At 47.1% G+C, this 12,706-nt stretch overlaps 4 protein-coding genes across 4 annotated transcripts; all 4 read left to right on the top strand.

The window, feature by feature from the left end:
* The first annotated feature begins 35 nt into the window (after window positions 1–35).
* LOC148816526 (histone H2A) lies at window positions 36–422 on the top strand. The gene has a single exon (XM_088939718.1). The coding sequence runs from the start codon at window positions 36–38 to the stop codon at window positions 420–422; it is 387 nt and encodes a 128-aa protein (XP_088795844.1).
* A 513-nt stretch (window positions 423–935) lies between these two features.
* Window positions 936–1,638, top strand: LOC148816525 (histone H3). Its single transcript, XM_088939720.1, has 2 exons — window positions 936–964; window positions 1,215–1,638. Exon 2 carries the CDS (start codon window positions 1,228–1,230, stop codon window positions 1,636–1,638), a length of 411 nt encoding a protein of 136 aa, XP_088795846.1. The 5' UTR covers window positions 936–964; window positions 1,215–1,227.
* Window positions 1,639–2,908: 1,270 nt separating this feature from the next.
* Window positions 2,909–3,220, top strand: LOC148816524 (histone H4). Its single transcript, XM_088939860.1, has one exon. The coding sequence runs from the start codon at window positions 2,909–2,911 to the stop codon at window positions 3,218–3,220; it is 312 nt and encodes a 103-aa protein (XP_088795986.1).
* A 1,206-nt stretch (window positions 3,221–4,426) lies between these two features.
* LOC148816523 (histone H2B-like) lies at window positions 4,427–10,395 on the top strand. Its single transcript, XM_088939716.1, has 3 exons — window positions 4,427–4,797; window positions 5,851–6,035; window positions 10,271–10,395. Exons 1-3 carry the CDS (start codon window positions 4,427–4,429, stop codon window positions 10,393–10,395), a joined length of 681 nt encoding a protein of 226 aa, XP_088795842.1.
* Window positions 10,396–12,706: the final 2,311 nt, after the last annotated feature.

Here is a 12,706-nt window from a genome sequence, read left to right as displayed (position 1 = left end):
GGGTGGATTTCTTCAAACAAGCTTGATACTGCAAGATGAGCGGCAGAGGAAAGACCGGCGGTAAGGCTAGAGCCAAGGCCAAGACTCGCTCTTCCAGGGCCGGACTGCAGTTTCCTGTGGGCCGTGTCCACCGGCTGCTGCGCAAGGGAAACTATGCCGAGCGGGTCGGTGCCGGAGCCCCGGTGTATCTGGCTGCCGTGCTGGAGTACCTGACCGCCGAGATCCTGGAGCTGGCTGGTAACGCCGCCCGGGACAACAAGAAGACCCGCATCATCCCCCGGCACCTGCAGCTCGCCGTCCGCAACGACGAGGAGCTGAACAAGCTGCTGGGCGGCGTGACCATCGCGCAGGGCGGCGTGCTGCCCAACATCCAGGCGGTGCTGCTGCCCAAGAAGACCGAGAAGCCGGTCAAGAGCAAGTAAACAGCCCGGCAGAGACCCCGACTGACCCCGAACACAAAGGCTCTTTTAAGAGCCACCCACAGTCTCTTGAAAAGAGCGATTTCTGTTGTTTTTTAGTAGAAGAATTGCAGTATTTGTAAATAGGTCGGTGCACGTGTTCTGTTCCTCAGTGGTGTCTGTGGCTCCGAATCACAGCCGCTGTGTGGACGAGCGATTTCTGTTGCGCTCCCAATACGGTTCATACGATCATTTTCTTTGTTCGGTTCGTTCAAGTAGATTTTCACCTTTTAATTATAAACCGAGCAGAACAAACTGGGTTCCCTATAGTACTTGTAATGGGGTTTAGGATATTGTTCTCTTCATTCACATTATTCTATCATATTTATATTATTGTAGAACGAGCTTTTAACCCCGAGCTGTAGAGTTGAACAGAAATCGGGGTCCCTCAGCACAGCACTCCTCCCCTGAGTCACAGGATGCGCTTTTACACTGTAACATGTGTTTGATTTAACTTCATTACAGTAGGATTATACTATTTCATCATTTAATGGAAGTATATTCTTGTCCTACTTTATCATAGTTGAAAGAAATCAAGGTTCTTGCAGGTTATTAATTTCTAGGTATAAAAACGCCTTTATACTTTGACTTGGTCAAACAAAGAGGATTGGAGAGGGTGTATGAACTGCGCGCTCCTTCTCAAACGATCCAATCAGCGAGAGGGTCCCGGGGCCGTTCAGCCAATCAGGACGGGGCTGCCTGCGCATATAAACCCGAGTGCCGGCAGCACCTCTCACTACAGTGCTGATTGTGAAGAGCAGCGAGGAGGATGGCGAGAACCAAACAGACCGCTCGCAAGTCCACCGGCGGCAAGGCGCCCAGGAAGCAGCTGGCCACCAAGGCTGCCCGCAAGAGCGCCCCCGCCACCGGCGGCGTGAAGAAGCCCCACCGCTACAGGCCCGGCACCGTGGCTCTGCGGGAGATCCGCCGCTACCAGAAGTCCACCGAGCTGCTGATCCGCAAGCTGCCTTTCCAGCGCCTGGTGAGAGAGATCGCCCAGGACTTCAAGACCGACCTGCGCTTCCAGAGCTCCGCCGTCATGGCTCTGCAGGAGGCCAGCGAGGCTTACCTGGTGGGGCTCTTCGAGGACACCAACCTGTGCGCCATCCACGCCAAGAGGGTGACCATCATGCCCAAAGACATCCAGCTGGCCCGCCGCATCCGCGGGGAGCGCGCTTAGACACGGACCGCCCGCTGCAGGATCTTTCCCCTTGAACACAAAGGCTCTTTTCAGAGCCACCACAACACTCGAGAGGGTTGAATATTTCCATTATGGTCTAAACGACACACAAATTTCGTTTAGCTAATAAGTGAAATCAGTACATAGAAGTAGTTGTCTCCCCTATATTGTTAAAAGCCCATTCGTTCACAACGACGCTGCGCTGCAGATAACCAGCAAAATACGTCACCCCTTCTGCTCTGGTTTTTCAGCATTCGCGTATCTAAATTTGAAAGAGTTTTAAGTGCATGAGAATTGTAATAATACAAGGATGATCACCGTTAAAGCCCCATACCCTTAATTTTGGTGTTTGTTCACAAGCGGCTGCTTAATCCCCACAAAAGAAGCGATTATTTCTACTGCAGTAAAGTAGGACCACTACCAGCGGCAGCGACGGCTGTTAACTAGCCGTGAAACTCCAACGGTACATGTGATACAGTTTGCAATGACATGATTTAAAAACATTTATACACTGGTCCTTTAGGTGGAACATTTCCAGTTTCAAAAGACGTACTTTTTGAAACATTTCTTAACTTTTTAACAGCTGCATTGCCTATGCAATGATAGAAAGGGGTAGAGAACGACATATGTTCTTCTACAATGATTAGTGCCTTCAAAACCTGTCAGTTATTCATGACCCTCATGCACAGTAGTACACTGTATAGACTGTACTTGTGATAGAGATTTCAATGACATTATTTAAGAACGTGTATACAGTCAGTTACTTTAGGTGGAACATTTCGTTTTAAGCGTTTATAAGACGTCCTTATATAAAATCTTTTTGGCATTTTTAACAGCTGGATTGTTTATTCAATGCTACAAAAGGGGTGGAGAACGAAATATGTACTTCTTCAACGATGAATGCTTAATGTCAGCTATTCATGACCCTCATACACAGTAGTACACTACATTTTCCATTCCGAATTCTGTGTTTTTGTGTTGTGCGCGGAATTAGATCTAAATCTACACGAGAATATTACAGCACCGCGGGTCGCATCAACATAAACATTGAATACTCGAGGTCTGTCCTCTGCAGCGCTGCTGCGGGAGAGAGCTCACGGCAGGGAAGGGGTTCATGTGCAGTCTGGGCTGCTGCTGCGGTCGGAGAGGAGGCGGGCTCGTGTGTCAGTGCGCCTCCGGTCTCAAGCAGGTCCGCTCTCAGGCTTGAAAAGAGAAGCGCCGCGGCTGCAGCCCAGCAGTGTGTGTCGTGTTCACAGCTGATAATTTGAAGATGTCTGGAAGAGGTAAAGGCGGAAAAGGACTCGGGAAAGGAGGCGCTAAGCGTCACCGCAAGGTTCTCCGCGACAACATCCAGGGAATCACCAAGCCCGCCATCCGCCGCCTGGCTCGCCGTGGGGGAGTGAAGCGGATCTCCGGGCTGATCTACGAGGAGACCCGCGGGGTGCTGAAGGTGTTTCTGGAGAATGTCATCCGCGACGCCGTCACCTACACCGAGCACGCCAAGAGGAAGACCGTCACCGCTATGGACGTGGTGTACGCGCTGAAGCGCCAGGGCCGCACCCTGTACGGCTTCGGAGGCTGAACAGGAGCGGAGCTGCACTGCCGGACCGGACCCCGCCGTATCAACCCAAAGGCTCTTTTAAGAGCCACCCACCTTCTCACAAGAGAGCTGAAATCTTTGTGTTTCTCTGTAGAATGAAATTATACTTCAAAAGTGCGGCCCGAAATGTAATCGCAGACCAGGTTGATTATCCTGCCGTAATGCACAGTACAGAGCGAGCTGTAGGTGAATCTGGTAGCTAATGGAATAACGTTACGTGATGAAACACGTTTCCCTGCCCATAGTTTTCATCCCCATCACTCGCAGTGCTACATGCTTTGCGCTTCTTTCAATAAGACATTTACAGCGCGCCCATTAGACGTGTTCAAAATGGTAGAAAATTGCAATGAGGTCATGGGAACCGAATGGGGTTCAGCTTCCAAACGTTTTGTTTCTCACGCACGCTTTATGGGTTTTAAGAAAGGAAGCGGGCTGCTCAGCAGGAGGACGAGAGGAAGGCGCACGGAGCGCTTGAGTTCCACTTCATTCGCCAAGAGCCCTTCTCGTTACACTCATTCTGTAGGAAGGGTTCGTGAGCTCGGACTCATTTGAAAGCAGTGCCAAAGCTCAAATGCGCTGCTATACAAGACCCTGTTGCAGTTAACCTGCAAATTACGCTCTTTATCTAGGTTTTTAGGATTCATGTATATATATATATTTGGAAGGGTTTAAGTGCATTAAATGATCCAATATCTCCAAAACTGCTTTGGACTCCCACGTTAACACAAATCGCTGAGTAATGAGAGTAGGATTTCAGAAAATCTCCACAAAGCTGTTGGTGATTTTAAGGTTGCCTAGAATATCACCAGGAGTCCCTTTGACTCCAAGTTTACACAAATAGCATGTTTTACGCCGATCACATTTTTTTCTAGGGTAGAGGACATCAGCGTAATGAGAGTCGGATTTCAGAAAATCTGCACGTAGTGCTAAACGGATCACACGGCCCTTTGTTCCTGTGTGCGCGGGCGGAGGGGAGAGAGAGGCGCCTGGAGTCAGAGCGAGCGGCTCGGGCGCTCAGCCGTTTGAATTTCATTGGCGGAGAGCGCAGCCAATAGGAGAGAAGCTCTCTCGCTGACCAATGAGCCGGCTTCTGTGCTGAGCGAGCTGGTTTGTGTGCGGCCGCTATAAATAGGAGCTGTAGGAGACCAGACCTCTCAAGCTTGTTTTCACAGAGTGCAGTTTGTGAAGATGCCTGAACCAGCGAAATCCGCTCCCAAGAAGGGCTCCAAGAAAGCCGTAACCAAGACGGCCGGCAAGGGCACCAAGAAGCGCAAGAGGTCCAGGAAGGAGAGCTACGCCATCTACGTGTACAAGGTGCTGAAGCAGGTGCACCCGGACACCGGCATCTCGTCGAAGGCCATGGGCATCATGAACTCGTTCGTCAGCGACATTTTCGAGCGCATCGCCGGCGAGGCCTCCCGCCTGGCGCACTACAACAAGCGCTCCACCATCACCTCCCGGGAGATCCAGACCGCCGTGCGCCTGCTGCTGCCCGGAGAGCTGGCCAAGCACGCCGTGTCCGAGGGCACCAAGGCCGTCACCAAGTACACCAGCTCCAAGTAAACCCGGCCCGCCCGTCCCCGATCAGCGAACCCAAAGGCTCTTTTAAGAGCCACCCACAGAGTCGAGAAGGGGCAGTCATTACCTTTTTTTGTATGTGTGCGCGCATGTTATTACTTTATCCGAAATTTCTTAATTATATCTAATTAATTGGGATTTCACGTCGAATAACGTGAACACCGGTGCTGTTCGTGCCTATCGGCTCTCCGGCAGGGAAGAGGTTAATGTTTCTGCTGCTGCACGAATCAGAGAAGGAGGGATCGTGTCTCAACCAGGTCCGCTTGCATGTTTTCTCCTTTTTATTTTTAGTTTGTGTTTTAACGATTATAAATTTACAACTGCGTCAAAATCCTGTTATTATATGGTCGCATGTTTTTAGGCAGTATAAACCGGGCGAGCTACCAAAAAAATAGCCTCCATGTCTGACCTGAAACAATTATTTCGGATCTTAATGAAGCAAAACACGGGTCTCAGGTTTTAAGTTGCTGTTTATCTTGAGATGGAGTATATTTTGAAAATGTAGGATATTGAAATGTTTCTGTGGAGTTTAGGTATTACTATTATACAAGTCTTTACTATAGAAAACAGATGAATCACATCCAGTAAAAATGTTAAACTGACCCTATGCTGTGAAGGCTCTGCAAAACATTTAAATATTATTTCGAAAGATACTTTATTGATCCCGTGAGGGAAATTGCAGTGCAACAGCAGCTTAACACAGTCAACACAGCACAGTGTAACGAAGGATACATTAATAATAATACAATACAACCAGTGCAGTGAGAAGTGCACTAAGAAGAGTTACTGATAGTCCAGAACACACAAAGACCAAACCAGAACAGAACAGTACACAGAAAAGTTGTATTGCACAATATAAATATAAATGTATTGCACAAGTCCCTGGCATATATTGCACAAAAACGGTTGTATATGGGAGAAATTTTTTTTTAAAGAAATAATTAAATATTCGAATTCTTTTTGGGAGAAAAAGCAGTCACTTTGACTGAGAAACAGTTACAGGACCGATAGAAAAGTATCTCCCTGTTTGTAAGGTTACAGCTGAACCAGGGCGGAGCCCCTGGGTGCAGAGACCACGACTGTCCAGCAGAGGGAGCAGGAGAGAGTGGATCGGGACACGCTAAGGGGAGAAAAACAGGACACGCTTGTCTGGAAAACAAGGCAAATGTCTTTAAAATAAGAACTGCAGTCCACACGATTTCAGCTGTGGATCTCTGGTGAGTTAAATGATTTCTTCTTGCTGTCTGATAGCGGTTTTATTGTCGGGTCATTAATAAATATTAAACGGAACGCAAGTTAAAGGAGTGAATTTAATTTGCTCATTTGATTTACTGGTTTTAAAATCTATATGAAATGGTGCAGAGGACTGAGGAAGAGACGAACTCGAAATGCAGTTCAGATATTCCAGAAAGGAGCAGTGTCTTTATATCGACTGTAAACGTTTTAAAAAGAAAGATTTCAAGAGTTTGCTCACAGACTTGCATGTGAATGTTTTGCTGTAAAGGGATTATGTGTCTTTCCCTGCTCTCACGTCCTGGGGGCTCGTAAAATTCGGAAAGATTAGATGTTAGTCCGAAACTATTCTATTTGTATGCATTTCTGTATTCCGTAAAACAAATAATTACCTGTCAGAACGCTACAAAGTTTCAGAAAAGCACAGATTTAATTATATCCAAACCATCAAAAAAAATATTCGGAACCTTTCTCCAGTCATATAAAATGTATTCCCCAGGCTGTTTTCACTGGTAAATATGTTCCTCATGCGGATGGTTAGCTCTTGTCCTGCAGCACAGTTCCAGGGTATTACAGTGAGAACAGTGATTATCCAGGGTATTCCAGCTCACTGTTCCTTGTGGGTATTAGAGGTCAGAGAGCTCTGCCCCAGCTCTTAAATCACTGCGTCAAACCCATTCATCTGCACTCTTCTCTGCTAGAGTTCTGAGGGCTTTGCCCCAGCGCAGTGTTGAAGATCCCTGTCTGGGGTGGTGTTTTCAACACCCTCATACGCAAATCTACCCGTGAGAATGTGCAGTTCTTGTGCTCGGGTTTAACTATTTACAAGTATTATCATTCTTTGAGTCCTTTTGGTGGGCATAAATATTTCATTGCTTTGATTTCAGCTTTCCTGGAATTACAACCTTGCATTGAAAACGCCCAAAAAATATATTGCAAACAGCAGGCAATTTCTTTCTCTGACATAAGCGCCGGACACAGTATCAGTTATTGCAAAGCTCCCCAGAACAAAACAAAAACATGTTATCCAGATATCCCCAGTCCTCTCTGGTGTCTGATTTCAACTTTGTAAAGCCAGTGCTGTAACCCTGTCTGTAGATGGTACTGTACTTGACCTTCAGTCTATATTGAAAAACTTGGTGGTGATACTTGATTCAGGCTTGACATTCGACCCACAGGTACAGCATATTGTCAAAACCTCTTTCTTTCACCTCAGAAATATGGCTTGACTACATCTTATGTGACCACTAACTGTTGCTGAAAAGCTGATCAACACATTTGTACTTGTGATTTCTGTGCTGTAGTTTTTCTCAGAAGAGTTAGGGTAGGGTGAAAAGAAAGAGAGTCCAGCTCTCAGAAGAGTTTGGGCAGGCAGAGAGGGGAGTGTGAGTACAGCTGTGATTTCTGTGCTGTAGTTTTTCTCAGGCGAGTTTGGGAAGGTTGAGAGAAGTGGAAGAGTACTTGTGATTTCTGTGCTGTAGTTGGTCTCAGATGAGTTTAGGGAGGCGTGAGAGGATTAAGAGTTCTACTGTAATTTCTGTGCAGTAGTTTGTCTCAGAAGAGATTGGGGAGGGTGAGAGGGTGTGAGAGTTCAGCTGTGATTTCTGTGCTGTTGTTTTTCTCAGTAGAGTATGGCGAGCTGTGATTTCTGAGTTTGATTTGTATTTTATCTGAGACGAGTTTGGGCAGGGTGAGTTGGGGGTGAGAGTTCAGCTGTGCTTCCTGAGTGTAGTTTGTCTACGATGTGTTTGGATAGGCTGAGGGATTGAAAGTCCAGTTGTGACTTTTTGTGTGTGCTGTATTTTGTTTTAGAACAGTTTGGGGAAGAGTGAGAGGAGGTGTGTCCAATTGTGAATTCTGTGCTGTAGTTAGTCTCAGAATAGTCTGGGGAGGAGTGAGAGTCTAGGTCTGATTTCTGTCCTGTAGTTTGTGTCAGAAGAGTTGGGGGATACAGTATAGGCACTGAGAGCACAATGTGTCCCTCTGTACTGTTGTTCCCCCTGGGTATACATTACTGCACAGAGCCAACAGGAACCAGTCCACTGGGGTATACGTTACTGCACAGAGCCAACAGGAACCAGTCCACTGGGGTATACATTACTGCAGAGCAACAACAGGTACCAGTCCGCTGGGGTATACATTAGTACATTACTGCACAGAGCTGCAGCACTGCCAGGTGGGCTGATTGAACCCAGAGCCCCAGTGCTGTGAGGTTGCAATGCTAGCCACTCTACCAGCATGCTGCCCTCACTATCAGTTCATAATCCTTTCTTTTTCTTCACCCTGACTTCTGAAGTTACAGCTCTGACTGCCTTCGGTAAGACTTCATGTTCCTCCCAGGTGAAGCCGTGTCTCCGGCTCTGTGCAGCGTCGTGACCCAGCGCTGTGTGACAGGTGTGCTGGCAGAGAGAAGCGACCCCTCTCATCTGAAGATCTCATGAAGCAGCCACTTACAGGCCCAGGTAAGACACTGCTTGACAGCTTTATAGCTGCTCATCAAGTAACTTCATATCAGCACTGGAGCATAATGTTGATTGTGTGATGAGAAGATTCAGCAGAATATATTTAAAGAAAATGGTCAAAACTGTAGATCAGTTGAAGAACAGATATAGATTTCAACAAGTTCACAAATTTGAGGAAACTTCTGTTGGAAAAACCTGACATTTATTTATGCATCCTTAAGTTCAAACGCATCAAAAAGGAAGCAGTTCACAGTGTTGGGAGGTTGTGTGGAGAGCAAGTAGAGACTCATTTACACATAATCCTGTCCTCCCTGGAAATTCAACAATACAGGAAACCTCTACATGAAGCCTTGATAATATAGTGAACCTTAACATGCTATTCCCCATCTCCCTGGTGTGTTTGGGTAGTTTTACTTTTGATTACTTGTAAGTAAAGGGTAGATCTATACTAGGTATTCCTTTAGCTGCCAGTAAGACAACAATCACAAGAAACTGGGTTTACTGGAAAGCCCCCAACATGTGAACAGTGGATCAGTGCTGTGAGGGAGATTTCTGTCAAGAAAAAGAGCAGCTTTCTCTCAGGTTACAGGCAGAGAAGTTTAGCCTGTACTGGTGAGCTTGGATTGGATTTACAACCTCACTCAAACCTGATTTCATTTGGTGAAAGAAGATGAACCAGTCTTCCAGTTTGGATTACGAGCTGTCTGTTGTGTTTTTACTGACTAGTTAGATTTCCTCCATCTGTACTGGCACAGTGTAGAGAGTTAACCACGTGGAAAAGCATGTCACTGTCAGATGGAGGAGGACAATTGCTGTGTCGTGTTTAGGCTTTATGTGTGTATCCTCTTGTTGGTGAATAAAAAGCCTGTGAGAATAACCGTTGGAAGTTCTCCGCTGCAATTCCAGGTGGTGCGGGAATTCTGCAGTTCTGTTCTGTTGGAGGCAACAATACTGATAGGACTACTATACCTTCAGAACTTCACTCAGAGGATTAAAACATTTGCCTCAAAGTCTCAGCACGTAACCTAGGCATCATATTAAAGGCTCTCATTTAATTCTCATGTTAAAACAGTATCGATAACATGCTTCCTACAATTAAGAAATATTGCAAAACTAAGGCAGATTCTCTCCACTCAAGACACAGAGAAAGTAATACTGTACATGCTCTTGTATACAGCAGGTTAGACTACTGCAAAGCCCTACTATCAGGGAGCACCCACCACTCTTTCATCACCTTACAGCGAATTCAGAATGCAGCAGCTGGAATTGTTACTAGGAGCAGAAGGTATGACCAATATAACCCCCATGCTTAGCTCTCTTCATCGTCTTCCTGTCAGATACAGGGCGGACTTCAAAATCCTTCTACTTCCTTACAGGGCTCTCCGAGGTCAGGCACCTGTCTGTCTAATGGAACTTATTCATGTTTACCATCCAAGTCAGCCGGTAAGATCACAGAATGCAGGTCTTCTTCGTATTCCGTGCATTAATAAAAAAACAGTTGGAGGTAAAGCCTTTAGATACAGGGCCCCTCGCTTATGAAAGCCCATGTTCAGGTTGCTGAGTCGATCTCAGTATTCAAATCCAGACTGAAGACCTATTACTTCAGCCTAGCCTGCTCACACCTTACATTATAGCCTGCTGCAACCATGGCTGCTGGTGCTGCTGTACATGCCATTGTGTGTCTCTGTGTTGGCCCACCAGGTAGCTACATCTGTTCTGATCAAACTATCCTATTCTCCTCCCCCCATGTCTGGATGGCGCCCGGGCTGGGTACCATCTGATTTGGATGCTGCATCACTGCCTTGGATCCAAGAGAGACATCGTGGATGTAGCTATAAATTACGAGGATTTTGCTGGTCTACAGAGATCTGCATGGAGTACTGACATACAGAAGACATGATGGATGGATTAAAACCTTCATTCATTTCTCCCTTTTTTAATTGTATAATTTTAGCATTTAGGGGTTGGGCAGACAGTAGACCTTGGACCCCTAGAGGTTTCTTTTTTCCTTACTGAGGAGTTTGTGGTTCCTCTCCTCCGTTGTCTTCTGGTCTTTTCTGTTCTGTATTCACAACATGTACGGTCACTTGTTTTGTTAAGTGCCTTGGGGCAACCTTGTTGTGAAAGGCACTATGTTAAAATAAATTGCATTGAATTGAATTCTGCGAGCCGCCCGTGACTTCACCGGTGTCGGAGCGCAGAGGCTGTCCAGGGGTGCAGCTGGGACCCCAAGTCCACACACAGGCTGTGTTCTGCTGCAGTGAGTTCTGCTGCAGTGAGACCCGAGTCTGCCAGGGATCAGAGGTCAAGAGCTCCAGGGGCTCTCCAGCTCCCCGTGGCCCTGAGGGAGGAGGCTCGGAGCTGGGAGACATTGTGGTCCCGCTCGGGGGTCTGTGGGGCCTGGGGGAGCAGTCAGGTGTCACCCCTCCTCTCGGTGGGGGAGGCCGTTGCCTCAATAGTTCATTCTGGCTTCTCTTCCAAGGTGCACAACCCTCTTCTCCCTGACCCAACGCCCCACTGGCCGGAGGCATGTTGCTGTGCTGACCGCTGTCTGAGGATCACAGCGGCACCTGCCCTCCCAACCTCAACACCTGCAGCCCCTCTGCTCGAGAGGGTCTTGAGGAAGCCCTTCCCTCCTCTTGGACCCCCAGCTCCTCTCTCTATGTGGTCTGACCTTCCCCAGGTCATTGATGCCCTCTCCTCCCATAGGGGCTGATGACACCACGTCCATGATTAACTGCTGCCCTATTCCTGTGAGCTGTGGTGGCAGGTTTATTGGTTTATCTGGGTGAGGGAAGAGGCACAGTGCCAACAGAGCACCAGCTAAAGTCACACATGAGCCCAGAAGTGTGGGGATATGAGAATTGGGGTTTCATTTTTTAAATGAACACTGGTTTTCTATTTTCAAGTTCCACAAAGCAAAAGAGACTCAGTTCTCCTGGGTATCACAGGAGCTGCGCAGGAAGTGGAGAAGAGTCTGGTTGGGGTGCAGGGGTGATTGCTCTGCTGGGGTGTTTCCTGCAGCAGTACTTCAGCTCCTGCGTCTGGGACCCCAGTATCCAATCAGGAAGTTGCAGGAGAGACTCTCCCCAGGGGAGACCTGGTCACAGACATCAGGCCCTGCATGGAAAAGCAGCAGCCTGGTCAGTTAGTATCAATCTCAGCCTCCACTGGCTGCTGACAGCTGGTGCTGTTTAGGGCTGTAGTCCTGCTAATCTACTCAAGTGACACTAAACACTATTCCCATTGCTAAAGAAAAAAAATATGAAACCTGTAAAACCAAAAGGACAATAAAAAAAAAATACATTTAGAGGCTTAAACAAGAAAAACACAAATAACACCAAAAGGCTTTCACCAAACAGCATAAGACTAGCAACTGCTCTTTCTTACCATGACCTGTCTATCCTGAATCCCACTGCTACTCCTTCCTGAGCCTCTGACACAGCTTTTATACACCTCAATCCCATGTGAAAATCCTCCCAGTCCAATCAGCCCTTCAGACAATCAGTGTCTACAGGTGCAGCTCTTGACACTGGAGAGTCTGAGTCCTGTTCTGCAAGCCTGCAGTGGCGCCACACTGTGGTCGGTCCTGTCTCAGGGCAGCCTGACAGACAGGGACTGCGGGAGGAATATTGTCACATTCTCACAGAGGGAGATCTGCAGGGACTCAAGCAGGCAAAGACAGACAAGGGTGTCGATACACAGTTTCAGACAGGAGTTGTATCTGTTACAGCTGGAATGAGACGCAGGGAGTTTGACAGATGTACAGAGGGGTTTAGACACAATAATCAATACAGGATCAATTACAAAGGGATCAATACAGCCTTCAGCAAATTATAGAATGAGAGTGAGTGTAAGAGAGGCACAGACCTCCAACTTTTAAAATCATAGCTGGAAAGTGACAGATCTCTGATCCAAACAGATCAATAGACACACGTGTGACAGGCAGGGACAGATTTCTCCAGGAGTGTGTGAAATAAGTCAGACAAACTGTTCTGGACTGTGGCAGAGAAGCACAGTTAACAGAATAGTGGCTGAAAGATCTGCAGGTAAACTGCTGTGGAAAACAAGTTCATTTCCAGCCACAGAGCCAGTGTGTCAGAACCAGCAGGTGATGGAGGAAGAAATAAAAGTGATCTGAAGACAAAGAGAAGAACACAAAAACTGACACTAGAGTAAAAAATTTGTGATGATA

The sequence above is a fragment of the Atractosteus spatula genome, chromosome 22 (assembly GCF_055471065.1).
Source record: "Atractosteus spatula isolate fAtrSpa1 chromosome 22, fAtrSpa1.hap1, whole genome shotgun sequence".
NCBI classification, from domain to species: Eukaryota; Metazoa; Chordata; class Actinopteri; order Semionotiformes; family Lepisosteidae; genus Atractosteus; species Atractosteus spatula.
The sequence above is the reverse complement of the archived record's forward strand: the minus strand, read 5'-3'. Positions and strand labels throughout refer to the sequence as shown.